At 40.6% G+C, this 18,827-nt stretch overlaps 1 protein-coding gene and 1 long non-coding RNA gene across 3 annotated transcripts; both read left to right on the top strand.

The window, feature by feature from the left end:
• Positions 1–1,108: 1,108 nt before the first annotated feature.
• On the top strand, positions 1,109–3,593 carry LOC112293578 (uncharacterized). Of its 2 annotated transcripts, none has more exons than XM_024543176.3 (3): positions 1,109–1,248; positions 1,561–2,519; positions 2,623–3,593. In XM_024543176.3, the coding sequence occupies exons 2-3, from the start codon at positions 1,614–1,616 to the stop codon at positions 3,010–3,012; spliced, it is 1,296 nt and encodes a 431-aa protein (XP_024398944.1). In that variant the 5' UTR covers positions 1,109–1,248; positions 1,561–1,613; the 3' UTR covers positions 3,013–3,593. The 2 variants fall into 2 exon arrangements, with proteins under 2 accessions (XP_024398944.1, XP_024398943.1); XM_024543175.3 differs by lacking the exon at positions 1,109–1,248 and adding an exon at positions 1,282–1,403.
• A 354-nt stretch (positions 3,594–3,947) lies between these two features.
• On the top strand, positions 3,948–4,625 carry LOC149987595 (uncharacterized). Its single transcript, XR_016506927.1, has 2 exons — positions 3,948–4,155; positions 4,322–4,625. It is a non-coding gene; the product is annotated as an uncharacterized LOC149987595 (long non-coding RNA).
• Positions 4,626–18,827: the final 14,202 nt, after the last annotated feature.

Genomic DNA, 18,827 nt, shown 5'->3' with positions numbered 1-18,827 from the left:
TCCCATTCACTCACGTGGTCTTAACTTAATATTTTAAATAAAAATGACTGTGGACATTCGTAATTATAAAACTCAAAAGCAAATTGTTAGTAAGAACCACAAGTTGACTGTGTGAGGTGACGATGCTGATGAAATTGAACACGAAAGAATATGGGTAAATTTGATTTTTTTACTTTATTTTATTCGCTCCTTTGTTCCTTTGTCTGAATTCTTTACAAAGTCCCGTGCACTTTTATTCGCATAGTTTTTTTCAAAAAAAAAGTGTAATCTAGTGAGTGCCGTCGTGGACTAGCAAAATGCATGACGCCTCAACTATGTGAGCCAAAGCGACCCCATACATTCCTAATCACAATAGTAAGCAATAAAACACTTCCACCCATGCAACTGTTAAGCTAAGCAACGACCACAACCAAATAAATAAATATATATATATATATATATATGTACACAAATCCTTATAGTTCTTGTCCATACAAGTTGAATAACAACGCACACTTTTGTGGAAGTTTGGAATCAAGTAAAGTCACATGGGGTCACCGGTTTTCACTAATGAAAGTTTCACCCCAAACGAAGACTTGAACACTGCCACGATCCCGTTCACACAGCCACAACGTGAACAGTTTCATCCACATTCACACTGCGAACAAGGGAGACGGAGTGGCGACGCGCAATGGCGAAGGGTGGCGACAGGGCTTGACGCTGTGGCTATAGCTGTGGCTGTGGATATGACGCGACACACAGAGAATTAGCGAGCGGACTGTGCCACGGTTGGAACTTGCTTCTCAGTGTTTACTGCGGGGTAAGGGAGCAAGGGAGCAGTAAATCCTGGTGCCGATGCGGATGGGCTGTGCGTGAGTGCGTGCGTCGCCTCCTGATTTCGTGCTACGTGGCCACATGCACAACGCACTGGGTTCGTCGAGATTCCACGAGAACAGTCCGCAGAGGGCCAACTCATTCACCCAACTCGAAATCTGTTCCAGAGGCCCATAATTGAGAGATGAGGGTGAGGGTGGGGAAAAAGTGAATCGGGATTTCTCACCGTTCGGCAGCCCCCTTCTTCCACCTTCTTCGTGTCTATTTGCAGCGAAAGATCTCACTTGGCAACAAGGTTGACGTCTTGCAATTGGGAGCAACAGGGCACCTGGCTGCTTTTGCAACAAGCGCGGCAGTTTCCTCGTCTTGTGCGGGGCGCTGCTTGAATGCCACCGCAGCAACGCAGCCGAGGTGGAAGCCTGCTGGTTCATTAAGGTATGTTTGCAGACACTTGATGCAGTTGAGTGAGTGTCGTGTACGTGTGTGTCCGCGCGCGCTCTTGACTATTGAAGCTGGTGGGTGGTGTACCTGTGAATCGATCTGCTCCTTGGTCGAACAGACCTGGTGGCTTGTATCGTTGGTTTGTCAAGGTGCGCGTTTTTTGAGTTTCGGTGGCTTGGGTTGGGGTGTTGTGCGCTCTCGAGGTGGTGGAGCGCAAGTTTCCCAGCGTTGCAGTTGTGTTTTTTGAGGATATTTTGTTGCTGGGGTAGCTTTTGTGTCGCTGACGCTGCTCTGTGGTCGGTGCAGTGGGTTGGGTCTAGGGATAACGCAGAGACTCTAAGTTTTTGGAGCTCATCGTGATGCCCGTCACGGCGTTCAAGATGGCGATCCCGAGGTCGTTTGTGTTGATGGTGCTCCTTGGGTTGGTTATTGGCATCGGGACATTGGTTAGGGCAGATGAGCTCATGCCTCCTTCTTATGAGTATGGCAACGAAATTATGGCACTGAAATCCAAGCTCTCTCTTCTCGAGGAAGGATTGAAGACCAAGGAAGTGAGTTTATCGGAAAAGGAGTCGAAGATCAGCGTTTTGGAGCAGGAGTTGGAGGCACTGCGAACGCATAAAGGCGAATCCCAGGATGCTGCTCTTGCACAACTGCAGATAGAGTCAGCTGAGGCGAAGGTGCGTGAATTGGAGGACCAGGTTCAAGCTCTTCAGGAGGAGTCTCGCAAGCTCAGAGAGGAGGCAGAGGCACATGCCGGGGCGGCGAAGTCTCACGAAGAGACTGCAAACTTGCACCTGACTGAGAAGGAGAAGACCATCAAGGCTTTGGAAGACCAGAAGATTCGTCTCCAGAAAGCTGAACGCGGTCTTCAGATCGCTGAGGCTGCCATGTTGAAGGCCAAAGCTGAAGCAGAGGAGAAAGCCAAGCGACTTGATGAGGTTCATCAGGCATGGTTACCCCCATGGGCTGCTACGCACGCCGAGCTTCTCCAGAAAACTGCCTCTTCTCGTTGGTCTACTCACGCAGAGCCTGTGGTGAAGAACCTTCAGAAATCGGCGTCCACCAACCACGCCAAGTACGTCAAGCCCCATTTTGACACTATCCAGGCCAAGGTGAACCCCCTCATTAGAGAGAAATGGCAGAAGCTCACTGAGGCTGTCGCTCCTCACCTCGAAACTGTGAAGAACATGGGCGTTAAATCTCGCGAGTATATTGCTCCGCATGTGGAGACCGTCCAGAAGACCGTGAGTCCCTATGCCGAGGTATGAGCCTTCACCAATACTCCCATTTGATCGTCTCCTGTCCTGTTTTTCCCGAGTCAGTTTAGGGTTTCTAACCATGTATTGACGTGGGTTTCTCAAACAGGCTGCCAAGGAGAAGAGCAAGCCCTATGTCGACAAGGCATCGACGTTTGCTGCTCCTCATTTGGAGAGATTAAACACCCTGGCAGGTCCTCACTACCGCCGCGCCGTTACTACCGCCTACAACTACCACGAAGGAGTGCAGAGCTACTTGAAGGAGTCTTTGGGGAAGTATGAGTTTCTGTCTCATCTATTGACCAAGGAGTCTATATGGTTTCTGGCTGCCGCAGTTTTTGCTCTTCCCATCATGTTGATTTTCATGCTCTTCCGAAGGTTGTTCAGCTCCCAGCCGGTCGTGCCATCAAAAAGGCACCGCAGCACTCAAAGTGGCACCTCTTCCACTATCAAGAAGACCCGGAGGCCTAAGCAAACAGACAGGATGGTTGAGAAGTAAACACTCCTTTGCACCTCGAATATCCATGTTGTGTTTATGTACACACGTGCTTTCAGTCCGTCACTCGCTGCCCGTTCGCCATCGTCTTTGGCATCCGAAACTAGACAATCGAAGACAGGGAGCTAGTCGAAGCTGAGAATGTCACTGGAGCAGAGACGCACCAGATTAAGGAATCTGGAAATGGACAACTTCGTTACATCCCTGCTGCACTTTGACAAAAACGTAAGGAGACTCTGAAGATACCAACTTCGACTGTTTGGTTGTATTCCTGTTTCTAATGGAGGCTCTATTTGCAAATATTTGAAGGTCGTATTCCTTTGGCTACAGGGAAGAGAGTACTGTTAGCATCTAGTTTTGTAGGGGTTCAGTGGACACTCACAGAATCACACTAGGTTATTGTTCCAGATATTCCATAGACGCCTGTTTTGTTGTAAATCCTGGAATAGATACTTGTTTGGTGTAGAATTACAGCTGACTGCAATTGAGAGTAGCTCTTTTGTTGCTGTTTCTTTTTCCTTTGAAAATAATTTTAATTTGTCACCTATGTAACCACAAGTTGTAAAGAGATGATATTCAATGAAGTTGCTTGTCATATTTCCTGGTTAATGAATACTAGGCAGTACTGTTCAAGGCTTGTTTAGGGTTTCTGATCAACTTGGGTAGCTGCTACAATATTTTTGTCACTTGGTTGTAAGGAAAATTGAGAGACGGAATTGAAAATGGGTTTATTTTATACCATTTGCTGCGAAGTTGTGAACAGAAGATAATGTCAGCTGGGGAGTTGTAGATTATATGTGATCGCTGAAGGGTTCTTCCTACAAACTAGTTTTCGCTGTAGCAACACTCATCTTTCTTCGCCAGTGATACTTTCATCGTTACGTTTTTTTTGTGTATGTCGTGAATTGGATCTCCTGTCTAATAAATTCGTGTATCAGGGAAAGTCACGCCAAAAAATAGGTCGAATTTCCACCAGGCTTTACGGATGAATCCTCGAGGGGAAGTCTTAAGCAAAGGTGCCACTTCAGGCACGCAAGCGTTGTCCTCCTCTGCTGTGTATCAAGTGTTGATTGTGCTTCCCACTTTCGCAGGTTAAAAATTCTTCTCCAACAACTGCATAAGAGAAGTCAAACCCTGCAATCAAAGGTATGAGGTATGAACGCCATGTCTACTTGCGTTGAATCGACCGAGAATCTTGCAGTAATGGATTTAGAAGTTCCTGAGATGCTGATATGATAGTGAGCTATTGCAGGGGTGATTGTAGAATTTGTACTTATTCTATCGATTATGTGTTTGTTTCTCCTCGTCGAAGCTTTACTACTCATTGTGAATGGCTCAAGAAGGATTTTGAACGAGGGCAGTACACTGGGGTGCTGAAGAACTTACAGAGCATGTCATGCCAGGAGTCAAGCCATCTTCCAATAAGCTAACAAACTGGGTAAAGGACCTCATCGTTGAAGCACTTAGAAGTCAAGTAGAAAGTGAGCTACATGTAGCTGATGCTTGAAGCCAATGGACGATGTCTTTTTTAAGAAAACAATTGATTCTCCAATTGTTAATAAAAGAAAAGTGTTTGTTGTTACACTCTTATTAATACAAACTTTAAAATTGGCCTATTTTTGCAATGAATTCCAAAGTTTCTTGTTGTAATAATATCAATGTTGAAGATGAGCAAGATCTTGCATAGTTGTTACCACATAGAATTAAACCATAATAAGTTGTTAATATTCGAAAGATATCAAAGTATTAAAATAAGTTACTATGGTGGTAGCTAGGATTTTAGGTAGCAACTAGGTTAAGAAGAATCTAGGCTTTAGTTGGATATAACAAAGAAGGATAAATATGATTGTAGATGAAGACTCCAACTATAAGTAAAGAATGTTGGAAGTGGGAGTCATCTTACTTCATACTTTTCTTGGGTGCAACCTTGATGATACTAAGTGTTGTAGCTTTTAGTTTTTCTTTCTTTAATGGATTATGGACCCACTTGCATTTCCTTGTAAGTTTTTTTGAAATTATATGAAGTCTTTGTTGTTGTTTGGAATAGATCATATTGTTATTGTTGATGTTAAGGTTTTGAAACTCCTAACTTTTAAATTCAGATCTAGATCTAGATCTTTCTTTGCTCTTACTTATTGTTAAGTGCATCTTAGATTTAAGATTTGATTTGCACCTTATAGCATTATTATAAAACACTAGTGTTGTATTTTCTTATTGAATTAGATCTTTGGTGGACTAACTTTGAAGTTTCATGTATTAAAAGAACTTAAGGTGCTTAAAAGACCTCTTATGATGCTTAGAAGTGATTTGTGAATACAAAAGTGATATAAGAGTGGCAAATCTTGTTTAAGATGTTTATGTAATTCATTGGACTTGTGAGAGGTTGTAGAAGTGAAGTAGAAAGTGTTTCGAGAATAAAAACACTAGTTTATTTGTAAAGATGGCATTATGAGATTCTAAGGCAACAACACCTTCTTATTAATTTTAAGAGCTTTACAACTATTTCTCTTGATCTTTTTTGATACATTTCTCCTTTACATATGGCTTTAAGTGAGGGTGAAGGCTTAAGAGCAATTGAAAATTTTAGAGGTGAAAATTACTACCATTAGGAGATCAAAATGGAGCTTTTGTTAGCTTCTTTGGATCTTTGAAATATTGTAGATGAAAGTGAAGAACCTCCAAGCATGCATGTTGATATAAAAGAGAAGAAGGACTATAAATACAATGAAAAGAAGGCCTTTGGATTGATTGCATGCAATATTGATGAAGCAAACTTCTCCCACATTATCTCTTGCAAAAGACCAGCAAAAATATAAAACTCTTTGCAACATGTATGAGAGCAAGAACTTATTTAACATCATCTATATAAGAAAGAAGCTCTTTACTTATAAGATGGAAGAGAGTGAAGACTTCATGGCACACATCAATAAAGTGAAGGTACTTGCAAATAAACTTGCAATTGTAGACAAGCTCTTAGAAGATGCAAATATTGTTATGACTCTATTTATGAAATTGCCAAAATCCTATAACTACCTCATTGTGGCTTTAGAATCCATCAAGATGAAAGAACTTACAATAGACTACGAGACAACAAGACTTAATCATAAAGTGACCAAGAGGAAAGATAAAGACCCTCAAAGTGAATATTCAGCACTTTACTCACAACAAGGCAAAGGCAACTATTCAAACCAATGAAGTAATGTCAAAACTTGCTTCATTTGTGGCAAAGTAGGACATTTTTCTCGAAATTGCTACAAAGGCAAAAAGATGAAAAATGAAAATGTAAATAATATGTAAGATGAATTTAGATGATAAGATTATGCATTCGCAATAGCAAATGGTACTTCAATAGCTCCCATATGAAGATTGATTATGGACTTAGGTTGTTCCAAGCACATGACACCTTATAAGTGTTCACTTGTCACTTATGAGGCTATTCTACCATCAAATGGAATTTTGGCAAATAGTGACACATGTGAAGATATTGAAATTGGTTCTATTATGATAGAGATGGTTGTGAATGGACAAACCAATAGTATTAGATTCAAAAACGTCCTCTACATATCCAAAATAAAGCAAAATCTACTTTTAGTGAGTAAATTTATAATGGAAGGTTTTATGGTTCAATTCAATAAGAATAGATGTTTTTTGAAAACATTGTATAGAAACATGCTTGCCAAAGGCTTTAGAGAAAGAAATTTGTACTATGTCAAGTATAAGAAGGTCAATGGAGTAGAGATAGCTATATTTGCTAAGTTTACATCAAACTAAGACAAGTTGAATATATAGCATCAATGCCATGGCCATTTGAATGTGAAGAATATGACAGAGCTTAAGTGTCATGGACACAAAAATACAGACTCGAGATCTAACAAGAAGTTCAAGAAAAACTGGCAAGAACTAGATTAATCAGATGAATACAAAAACAACACCAGAGAGGTGAGCTAGAGCTCCAAGAGATGTGTTGTCGAGAGTGAAGAACTCTTCAACCTCGATTCCAATATATACTCCTATTTAGAAAGCTTCTCAAGCAACTTCTACCAACTATGAAGCTTCTAGAAGGTTCCAGAGACTTGTTTCTAGAAGATTCTAGAAACTTGTCTCTAGAAGGTTTTAAGGACTATGTCCCTAACATCTTCTATGAACTAAGAAGCTTCTAAAAGGTTCCAGAGACTTGCTTCTAGAAGGTTCTAGAAACTTGTCTCTAAAAGGTTCTAAGAACTATGTTCCTAACATCACCCCCTCCTTTAGCTTCGAGGTCTCTAAGAAGCAATGTTGTTGTTAATCAGTACCAACGCAAGAAAATGAAGATCTGTCGCATAACGTCTGCTATGAACTCCAACTGTTGTTCACGAGGCAAGTGGTTCATCGACCCTTGAAGCCAACGGTAGTAGCCCACTCCTTCAACTTCTGACCAAGCATGAACTTCCGTGTCCTCATTATGAAATTGTCCTGCAAACACGCCTTCAAGCTGATCATCGTAAGCAGGCTCGGACTCAAATACAATCACCAATGATCGGTTACTCGGTATCCTCCCTCGTCGTCCTGATGTAGGCAGTTCTTCATGTCGGGGTCACCTTCATGAGCTAGTCAATTGAGATAATCTGACTAGCATAGTATCTATCTCTTGGCTATCCATATCAAAAGACCAAACTATGGCTATTGAAAAAATTCTACTTTATCTTGGTAAAAATAACTACATCAACTACGAATTTTGGTGGTGCTCTCCCCCTTTCTTATATTCTTAGGTGAGCAAGCTTTAGAAGGAAGCTATCATCGAACCGGCTTAGATTTATGAGGATGTTGTTGATGAAACTCGTGTACCTTTTGCGGCGCATTGGCAAGATTTTTAGCTGGCTCCCATGTTCGCTCATTAATGTCGTAGCCGCACCAATGAACAAGATGCTCCAACTTGCCCCACCTTCGCCATGAATCCAGCACCTTTTCAACCTCGTATTCCTCGTGGTTCTCAATCTCAATACTAGGTGGCGGACATTGCACTCTTCCAAAAAAAGACGACTCTCGATAAGGCTCTAACAGAGAAACATGAAAGACTGGATGTACCTTCATAGAAGCCGGTAATTCCAAACAGTACGCCACTGGATTGATTTGCTTCTGATGATAAATGGTCCCAATCTTTGATAGTCCAACTTATCACATGGTAGCTTGCTCTTGATATTCTGTTCAAGAAGCCATGCTTTATCTCCAATTTTGAAATTAGGTGCTTGATTCCGAAATCTATCTGCAGACGCCTTGTAGGATTCTTGAGCGGATTGTAATTCAAGCTTCAATGTATTTTGAAGCTCTGATAGTTGTTTAGCAAATCCTTCAACTGCTGGATTGTTATTTATTGACGGACTCAATAAATCAAGCTTCGGATGATAGCCATAGTTGGAAAAGAATGGTGTGTATTGAATCAACGCATGGAGGGTGTTGTTATATGCAAACTCGGCTAGCGACAGATATGTGGTCCAATCGTCTTGCTGATCGTTGATGCTGCATCGTAAGTATTGTTCCAAGACTTAGTTCACCCGTTCCGTTTGGCCGTCAGTTTGAGGATGAAAAGCAGAAGAAAGCTTGATATCCACCTTCAGTATCTCAAAGAGAGATCTCCAAAACTTTGATACAAATTGGGTTCTTTGATCTGATACGATATCATCTAGTAGTCCATGATATCGATACACATTATCAAGAAAGAGCCTTACTGTGACTTCACTGGACGATGTCTTCTTACTAGGGACAAAGTGTGCCATCTTTGTAAGCCGATCTACCACAACAAAGATGCTATCAAATGAATTCGATGATGGTAGGTCTGTAATGAAGTCCATGGAAATTGAAGACCATGGTCGATGTGGAATCGGCAATGGCTGTAGGAGTCTATAAGGGCGATGCTGAGGATTCTTGGATCTTGAACAGATGTCGCAAGAGAGGACAAAATCTTTCACATCCTTCCACATTTGAAGCCACTAAAAATCTCGAGAAATAAGCTCCAAGGTCTTGTTGAATCCAAAATGTCCTGCAACTAGAAAATCGTGGCGAGATTGAAGAACTCGGAGTCGTGCTGGTCCTTTTGGGATATACAATCACTCCTCAAAGTATAAAAGATCTCCCTCCACCTTGAACTTGTAGTCATTGGCACGCTGCTTGATATCAATGGCTACTGAAACTTCAATGGTCATGGCACGTACCTGATTCAGGAAGTCAGTATCAATTGGCACAATAGTAGTGCAAAGCCAAAATTGCTCTGGCTTCAACAACGTCGTATATTGTTGATCAAACGCTACTTCTTCAACCTTTGGTACAAGATACGATCTCCTCAATAAGGCATTAGATAGTCCTTGCTGCTTTCCATGTCAATAAATGATAACAAAATCGAACCTAGATAGCGACATACTCCACCGAGTTTGACGTCGATTTAGAACTTGAGCCAACATGAAATACTCCAAATTCTTGTGATCTGTGTATTCGGTCATTAGATATGTAGCTCCTTTAAGAAAGTGACGCCATTCTTGGAAAGAATCCACTATAGCAAGAAGTTCCTTATCGTGGATCTCATAATTGATTTCAGCAGCAGAGAACTTTCGAGAATAGAATGCAACTGGATGGAACTTCTTGTCTTCTCTCATTTGTGAAAGTACAGCTCCCAAAGCAAAATCCGAAGCATCAGTTTCTAAATAAAAGACCTTTGTAAAGTCTGGATATACCAAGATTGGAGCCGTAGTAAATGCGGTCTTTAGGTCTTGAAACGTCTTCTCAGCTAGAGGTCCCCATTCCAACTTATCATTGCATGTCAACCGAGTGAGAGGAGAAGCAACTTGAGAGTAATTCTTGATGAAGATTCGATAGAAGTTGGCAAAACCAAGAAAGCATTGTACGTCTCTAACCGTCTTCAGAACCTCCCAAGATACAATTGCTTCCACCTTCTTGGGGTCCATCTTCAAGCCTTCCGTAGTCGCAATGAACCCTAAAAACTCCATCTCTATTTGGTGAAATAAACACTTCTCTAACTTGGCATATAGTCCTCGCTCACGTAGTTTTTCTAAGACCAAACAAACAACCTTTTCATGCTCTTCCTCGTTTTTGGAGAATATCAAAATATCATCTAAATAGATGACAACAAAATCGTCAAGGTGCTCTCGGAAAATGTCATTCATCATATGTTGAAAGACTGCTGGAACATTGGTAAGACCAAAGGGCATGACATTATACTCAAAATGGCCATACCTTGTATGGAACGCTGTCTTCCACTCATCTCCTTCCTTGATTCGTACGAGGTTGTAAGCTCTCCTTAGATCAATTTTTGTGGAGATCCTTGCACGTCCAAGTTTTTCTAAGAGACCAGAAATCAAGGGTAACGGATAACGATTCTTCTTTGTTACCTTGTTGAGGCCTCGATAGTCCACGCACATCCGCAACGAGCCATCTTTCTTCTTCACAAATAAGATGGGTGCTCTAGCTGACGATTTTGAATGACGAATGAAGTTCTTGGCTAGATTCTCATCGATGTACTTTCGCAACTCTGCCAACTCCATCTGCGATAGATTGTAGATTGTGCCAAAAGGCGGTTGTACTCCTTCTTGCAAGTCTATGGTACAATCATATGGTTGGTGTTCGGGTAGCATGTTAGCATTCTTCTTTTGAAACACGTCTTTAAAATCCTTATATTGCTCAGATATACTTGTTGTCGAGAACTTTTCCTCAGTAGTTGGAGCCGCATAAATGACAAACGATGTGCCTTCCTTGGACGATCTTATAAACGTTCTTGTTCCAATGAATAAGGATTTCTCTATTTAGGGTTTTCTACTAGGCTTGCTCTTGGGTGGTTTTGTGGGAAAGGTCATCTTCCGCAACCTCCAATCTATGGATGGATTATGCTTTTTCAACCAAGAAAGACCAAGAATAACAAGATTTGATGGGGTTCTAATAATATTAAAAATAATATGACTACTATGGCCTTTAAACGTCACTTCTATAGGTTCTAATTCATAGATGACACAACCAAACAATAAAGGTCGCTCATCTATGACCTCAACGTGAACAGGTTTGGATTTTTGTACTAAAGGGATCTTATGACACTTCGCAAATTCTTCGTCTAAGAAACAAGCAGATGCTCCTGAATCTAATAATGCTAAGGTTCTCAGTTTCTGAGGGCCAATAAGCAAAGGGATTGTAAAGCAAAGGGCAGGTTGAGCGGAAAGAAAGGAACCTAGTTGTTGTTGCAATATTTCACTGTCCAGCCGTTTAGTTCCTATTGTGGCTAGGCATCCTCGTTTTCCTGAACAAACATGCCCCTAGTCCTGACAATATGTCAATTTTTCTTCTTGGGACAGTTTCCAACTTTGTGGCCTTCTTCACCGTAATACAACCATAGACCTTCCTCCATACGCCGCTTTTTTTCTTCTAGGGTAAGGGATTTGACACGTACCGCATCAATTTGTATGTCTTCTACCTTTGAATGTGAATTCACGCTGCTTGCCGACATAATTGGGGCGTGGCAAACCATATGTTGTCTTGAACGTTGGTCTTGGTGGCGTTGGAATAGGCGATTATCGTACTTCATAGCTTAGCTAATAGCTTTGTTGAGCGTTTGTGGATCAGGAAGAGTTAACAGAAAATCCTTCACATCATCCCTTAAACCCCAATAGAATTGACTCATCAACGCTTCTTCATCCCAATTGATGTCGCATGTCCCAATTGATGCTAATTGCCTGAAGTCCGATGCATAGACTGATGTAGAACGCATCCCTTATCGTAGTCACTGGATCTTTGTTGTAGCCCATCGAACCTTGTTGTGTTCACCAAATGCTTTCGCAAATGCCTCCAAAAAAGTTTCAAAGTTGTTTAGTATGGACGATCGTTTCTCAAACAAAGGAGCAAACCATGATAGAGCTTACCTTGTAAGTAAGGTTCCAACGAGCCCAATACATGACTCCTCTGTTGGATAGCATTCGGGCTGTAAAACTGTTATCAACCTGATTTGATTAACGAATCCTCGAAACTTGGAATGCATACCATCGAACTTGTTTGGAAGGCTAACTCGGGGCTCTTTATGTTGTAGAACCAGCGGTGCTTGTCGAACCTGAGGCAAAGTTGCTTCTCCAAGTGCAAAAGTTTGAAGCTGGTGCAACCTAGATTATGCCATCCCAGATGCTCCATCGTTATGAAGCCTTGCCACGACTCCTTCAATCTCTGAAGTTCTTTGCGATAACGTAGCGAGGGCATTCATGATAGTATCCAACTTGGACTCCAAACTTTTCGTCATACTAATGTCTTCGCCTCCGACCATTCTAAGAGAAGGACAGAAATGACTCTATAAGAAAATAATATTGGTTTAGAGGAGGGTACTCTGCAACCTCTAAAATGCCTTAAGAGCTTCAAGAAAAGGAGTAATCCACTCTCTCCAAGAAGAATAAGACTCCAATATTGTAACAAAAGAAGTATCAATTTAGAAGAGGATAATCCACAACCTCTAAAATGCTAGTACACTTCCAAGCAGAGGGGTAATCTGCACTCTAACGAGGAAAAAACTAACTCTGATATCTGAGGTGAGTGTAGTCTCGACAAACTGTCACAGATACAGAAATACAAACTTGAGATCTAACAAGAAGTTCAAGAAGAACTGACAAGAACTAGATTAATCAGATGAATACAAGAACAACACCAGAGAGGTGAACTAGAGCTCCAAGAGATGTGTTGTCAAGACTGAAGAACTCTTCACCTTCGATTCCAATATATATTCCTATTTAGGAAGCTTCTCAAGCAACTTCTACTAACTAGGAACCTTCTAGAAGGTTCCAGAGGCTTGCTTCTAGAAGGTTCTAGAAACTTATCTCTAGAAGGTTTTAAGGACTATGTCCCTAACATCTTCTACCAACTAAGAAGCTTCTAAAAGGTTCCAGAGACTTACTTCTAGAAGGTTGTAAGGACTATGTCCCTAACATTAAGTCTATGGTAAGTAGCTTAGATCTTAGCAAAACAAGCCTAAATACAATACAACTTGCATATGAAGGATGTATACAAGGAAAATAATAAAGAGCCTCATTTCTAAGTGGTTTAGCAATATAGGCTACAAAGTTGTTAGAGATTATATATTCTGATATATGTCGACCTATAAAGACTACAAGTATTGAAGAAGTAAGATATTTCTTCACTTTTATTGATGATTTCTCAATAAATATTTGGATCCACATTCTTAAAGCAAAGAGTGAATGCTTTTGGAAGTTTAAAGAGTTTAAAGAATTTGTTAAAAAATAAATTGAGTACAAAATCAAGGTGCTACATATGAACAATAGAAGTGAATACATATCTAAGCAATTTGATGATTATTTGAAAAATGAAAGAATTGCTAGAAAAATGACAACTCTATACAGTCTACAACAAAATAGTATTGTTGAAATGATAAATCAAACCATTATGGAGATGGCAAGGAGCATGCTTCATGTTCAAAATCTTAATTATGAGTTATGAGTGGAAGTTGTGATAAATGCAATATATACAAAGAATAGGTGTTTAATAAGTGCTCTTGCATCAATGATACTAGAAGAAGTTTGGAGTGGAAGACAACCTTGCATTTCACATATAAAGATCCTTGAATATATTGCATATACAAAGACTTCAGATTATATGAAGTCCAAACTTGATGCAAAAGGTACAAAGTTTATTTTCTTGAGATATTATAAAGGTACCAAGGCATATATGCTAATATTTTTGGACACCAAAAAGATCATCAAAAGTCATAATGTTAAGTTTTTGAAATATAAGAATACTTGTGAGCAAATGGAGATGAATCCAAATAGATGTTAGGGACATATTCCTTAGAACTTTCTAGAGAGAAGTTTCTAGAACCTTCTAGAAAACAAGCCTGTGGAACCTTCTAGAAGAGAAGCCTCTGGAACCTTTTAGAGAGAAGTTTCTAGAAGCTTCTAGAAAGGAAGTCTCTAGAAGCTTCTAGAAGAGAAGTTTCTAGAAGCTTCTACAAAGGAATCCCCTGGAACTTTCTATAAGCTTCTTAGTTAATAGAAGTAGCTCGAGAAGTTTCTAGAACCTTCTAGAAAGGAAGCCTCTGGAACCTTCTAGAAGCTTCCTAGTTAATAGAAGTAGCTCGAGAAGCTTCCTAAGTAGGAGTATATATAGGGATCGAGGTTGAAGAGTTCTTCAGTCTCGACAACACATCTCTTGGAGTTCTAGCTCACTTTTCTGGTGTTGTTCTTGTACTCATCTGTTTAATCTAGTTTTGCCACTTCTTCTTCTTGAACTTCTTGTTAGATTTCAAGTCTGTATTTTGTGTCCGTGACAGTTTATCGAGACTACACTAACTTGAGATATCAGAGCTAGTTCTTTCTTAGTAGAGTGTAGATTACCCCTCTACTTGAAGGTATACTAGCATTTTTTAGAGGTTGCAGATTACCCTCCTCTAAACTGATACTTCTTCTGTTACAATATTGGAGTCTTATTCTTCTTGGAGAGAGTGGATTACCCCTCTTCTTGAAATTCTTAAGGCATTTTATAGGTTGTGGATTACCCTCCTATAAACCAATATTGCCTCTTATAGGGTCATTTTTGTCCTTCTTTTAGAATGGCCGGAGGTCAAGACATTAGTATGACAGAAAGTTCGGAGTCTAAGTTAGATGCTATTATGAATGCCCTCGCTACGTTATCACAAAGAACTGCAGAGATTGAAGGAGTGGTGGCAAGGCTTCATAATGATGGAGTATCTGGGATAGCACAATCTAAACTACATCAGCCTCAAATTTCGGCACTTGGAGAAACAACTTTACCTCAGGTTCGACAAGAACCACTAGTTCTACAACATAAGGAGCCTCGAGTTAGCCTTCCAAATAAGTTTGATGGAACACGTTCCAAATTTTGAGGATTCGTCAATCAAATCAGGTTGAAAACAGTTTTACAGCCCGAACGATATCCAACGGAGGAGTCACGTGTTGGACTTGTTGGAACCTTACTTACGGGATAAGCCCTATCATGGTTTGCTCCTTTGTTTGAGAAATGATCATCCATATTAAACAACTTCGAAACCTTTTTGGAAGCATTTGCGGAAGCATTTGGTGAACACGATAAGGTTCGATGGGCTACAACAAAGATCCGGTCGCTACGACAAGGGATGCGTTCTACATCAGTCTATGCTTCGGATTTCAGGCAATTAGTATGCGACATCAATTAGGATGAAGAAGCGTTGATGAGTCAATTCTATTGGAGTTCAAGGAATGATGTGAAGGATTTACTGTTAACTCTTCCTGATCCACGAACGCTCAATGAAGCCATTAGCCAAGTTGTGAAGTGCGATAATCGCCTATTCCAACGTCGCCAAGACCAACGCTCAAGACAACATATAATTCGCCATGCTCCAACTATGTCGACAAGCGGTGTGAATTCGCATTCAGAGGTGGAAGACATGCAAATTGATGCCGTACGTATCAAATCTCTTACTATAGAAGAAAAAAAGCGACGTATGGAGGAAAATTTATGCTTGTATTGCGGTGGACAAGGCCACAAAGTCAGAAACTGCCCCAAAAAGTAAAATCGAGGCATAGTCAAGACTAGGAGAGTATTTGTTCAGGAAAACGAGGATGCCCAGCCACAGTAGGAACAGTGCGGCTGGACAATGAAATATCCCAACAACAATCAGGTTCCTTTCTTTCTGCCCAACCTGCACTTTGTTTTACAATCCCTCTGTTTATCGGCCCTCAAAAACTGAGAACCTTAGCACTACTAGACTCAGGAGCATCTGCTTGTTTTTTAGACGAAGGATTTGCAAAGCGTCATAAGATTCTTTTAGTACAAAAATCAAAACCTGTTCATGTTAAGGTCATAGATGGGCGACCTTTATTGTCTGGTAGCATCACCCATGAATCAAAACCTATAGAAGTAACGTTTAAAGACCATAGTAGTCATATTATTTTTAATATTATTAGAACCCCATCAAATCCTATTATTCTTGGTCTTTCTTGGTTAGAAAAACATAATCCATTGATAGATTGGAGGTTGCGGAAGATGACTTTTTCCACAAAACCACCCAAGAAAAAACCTAGTAAAAAACCTCAAAAAAAGAAATCCTTATTCATTGGAGCAAGAGCGTTTATAAGATCATCTAAGGAAGGCACTCCATTTGTCATTTATGCGGCTCCAACTACCGAGGAGAAGATTTCAACAGCAAGTATACCGGAGCAATATAAAGATTTTGAAGACGTGTTTCAAAAGAAGAACGCCGACATACTACCGGAACACCGACCATATGATTGTGCCATAGACTTGCAAGAAGGAGCACAACCACCTTTTGGCCCAATCTACAATCTATCGCAAACGGAGTTGGCAGAGTTACGAAAGTACATCGATGAGAATCTAGCCAAGAACTTCATTCGCCATTCAAAATCATCAGCTGGAGCACCCATCTTATTTGTGAAGAAGAAAGATGGATCATTACGGATGTGTGTGGACTATCGAGGCCTCAACAAGGTAACAAAGAAAAATCGCTACCCATTACCCTTGATTTCTAGTCTCTTAGAACAACTTGGACATGCGAAGATCTTTACAAAAATTGATCTAAGGGGAGCTTATAATCTCGTACGAATCAAGGAAGGAGATGAGTGGAAGACAGCATTCCGTACAAGATATGGTCATTTCGAATATAATGTCATGCCTTTTGGTCTTACCAATGCTCCAGCGGTTTTCCAACATATGATGAATGATATCTTTCGAGAACACCTCGACGATTTTGTTGTCATCTACTTAGACAATATTCTAATATTCTCTAAAAACGAGGAAGAGCATGAAGAGCATGTTTGTTTGGTCTTGGAGAAACTACGCAAGCGAGGACTATATGCCAAATTAGAAAAGTATTTATTTCACCAGACGGAGATGGAATTTTTGGAGTTCATTGCGACTACAGAAGGTTTGAAGATGAACCCCAAGAAAGTAGAAGCAATCATGTCTTGGGAGGTTCCGAAGATGGTTAGAGACGTACAATGTTTTCTTGGTTTTGCTAACTTCTATCGGATCTTCATCAAGAAATATTCTCAAGTTGCTGCTCCTCTCACTCGATTAACATGCAAGGATAAGTTGGAATGGGGACCTTTGGCGGAGAAGGCGTTCCAAGATTTGAAGACAGCATTTACTTCAGCTCCAATTTTTGTACATCCAGACTTTACAAAGGTCTTCTATTTAGAAACTGATGCTTCAGATTTTGCTTTGGGAGCTATGCTTTCACAAATGAGTGAAGATAAGAAGCTCCATCTAGTTGCATTCTATTCTCGGAAGTTCTCTGCTGCTGAAATCAATTATGAGATCCACGATAAGGAACTTCTTGCTATAGTGGATTCTTTTGAAGAATAGCATCACTTTCTTGAAGGAGCTGCACATCCAGTAACCGTATATACGGATCACAAGAATTTGAAGTATTTCATGACGGCTCGAGTTTTAAATCGGCGTCAAGCTCGGTGGAATATGTCGCTATCTAGATTTGATTTTTTTATCACTTATCGACCTACAAGGCAGCAAGGACTATCCGATGCTTTATCAAGGAGATCGTATCTTGCACCAAAGGCTGGAGAAGCAGCATTTGATCAACAATATACAACGTTATTGAAGCCAGAGAGATTTCAACTTTGTGCTACTATTGTATCATTTGATGCTGACTTCCTAAACCAGGTACGTGCTATGACCATTAAAGATTCAGTAGCCATTGATATCAAGCAACGTACCAATGACGACAAGTTCAAGGTGGAGGGAGATCTTTTATACTTTGAAGAGCGATTGTACATTCCAAAAGGACTAGCACGACTCCGAGTTCTTCAATCTCGTCATGATTTTCCAGCTGTGGGACATTTTGGATTCAACAAGACCTTGGAGCTTATTTCCCGAGATTTTTGGTGGCCGCAAATGTGGAAGGATGTGAAAGATTTTGTCCTCTCTTGTGACATCTGTTCAAGATCTAAGAATCCTCGGCATCGCCCTTATGGACTTCTACAGCCATTGCCAATTCCACGTTGACCATGGTCTTCAATTTCTATGGACTTCATCATGGACTTGCCATCATCAAACTCATTTGATAGCATCTTTGTCGTGGTAGATCGGCTTACGAAGATGGCACACTTTGTTCCTTGTAAGAAGACATCGTCCAGTGAAGTCACAGCAAGACTCTTTCTCGATAATGTGTATCGATATCATGGACTACCAGATGATATCATATCAGATCGAGGTACCCAGTTCGTGTCAAAGTTTTGGAGATCTCTCTTTGAGATATTGAAGGTGGATATCAAGCTTTCTTCAGCTTTTCATCCTCAAACTGATCGCCAAACGGAACGGGTGAACTAAGTCTTGGAGCAGTACTTACGATGCAGCATCAATTATCATCAAGACGATTGGACTGCATATCTACCGCTAGCCGAGTTTACATATAACAACACCCTCCATGCGTCGACTCAACAAACACCATTCTTTTCCAACTATGGGTATCATCCGAAGCTTGATTTATTGAGTCCGTCAACAAATAACAATCCAGCAGCCGAAGGATTTGCGAAGCAACTATCAGAGCTTCAAACTATGTTGAAGCTTCAATTACAATCCGCTCAAGAATCCTATAAGACGTCTACAGATAGATTTCGAAATCCAGCACCTACTTTCAAAGTTGGAGACAAAGCCTGGCTTCTTCGACGAAATATCAAGACCAAGCGACCATGTGATAAGTTGGACTATTAAAGATTGGGACCATTTATCATCCAGAAGCAAATGAATCCAGTGGCATACCGACTGGAGTTACCGGCTTCTATGAAGGTACATCCAGTCTTTCATGTTTCTCTGTTGGA

The sequence above is a fragment of the Physcomitrium patens genome, chromosome 16 (genome assembly GCF_059467195.1).
Source record: "Physcomitrium patens ecotype Gransden chromosome 16, ASM5946719v1, whole genome shotgun sequence".
Taxonomy (NCBI): domain Eukaryota; kingdom Viridiplantae; phylum Streptophyta; class Bryopsida; order Funariales; family Funariaceae; genus Physcomitrium; species Physcomitrium patens.
Note: the sequence above shows the minus strand (reverse complement) of the source record. Positions and strands in the feature narration are given on the sequence as shown.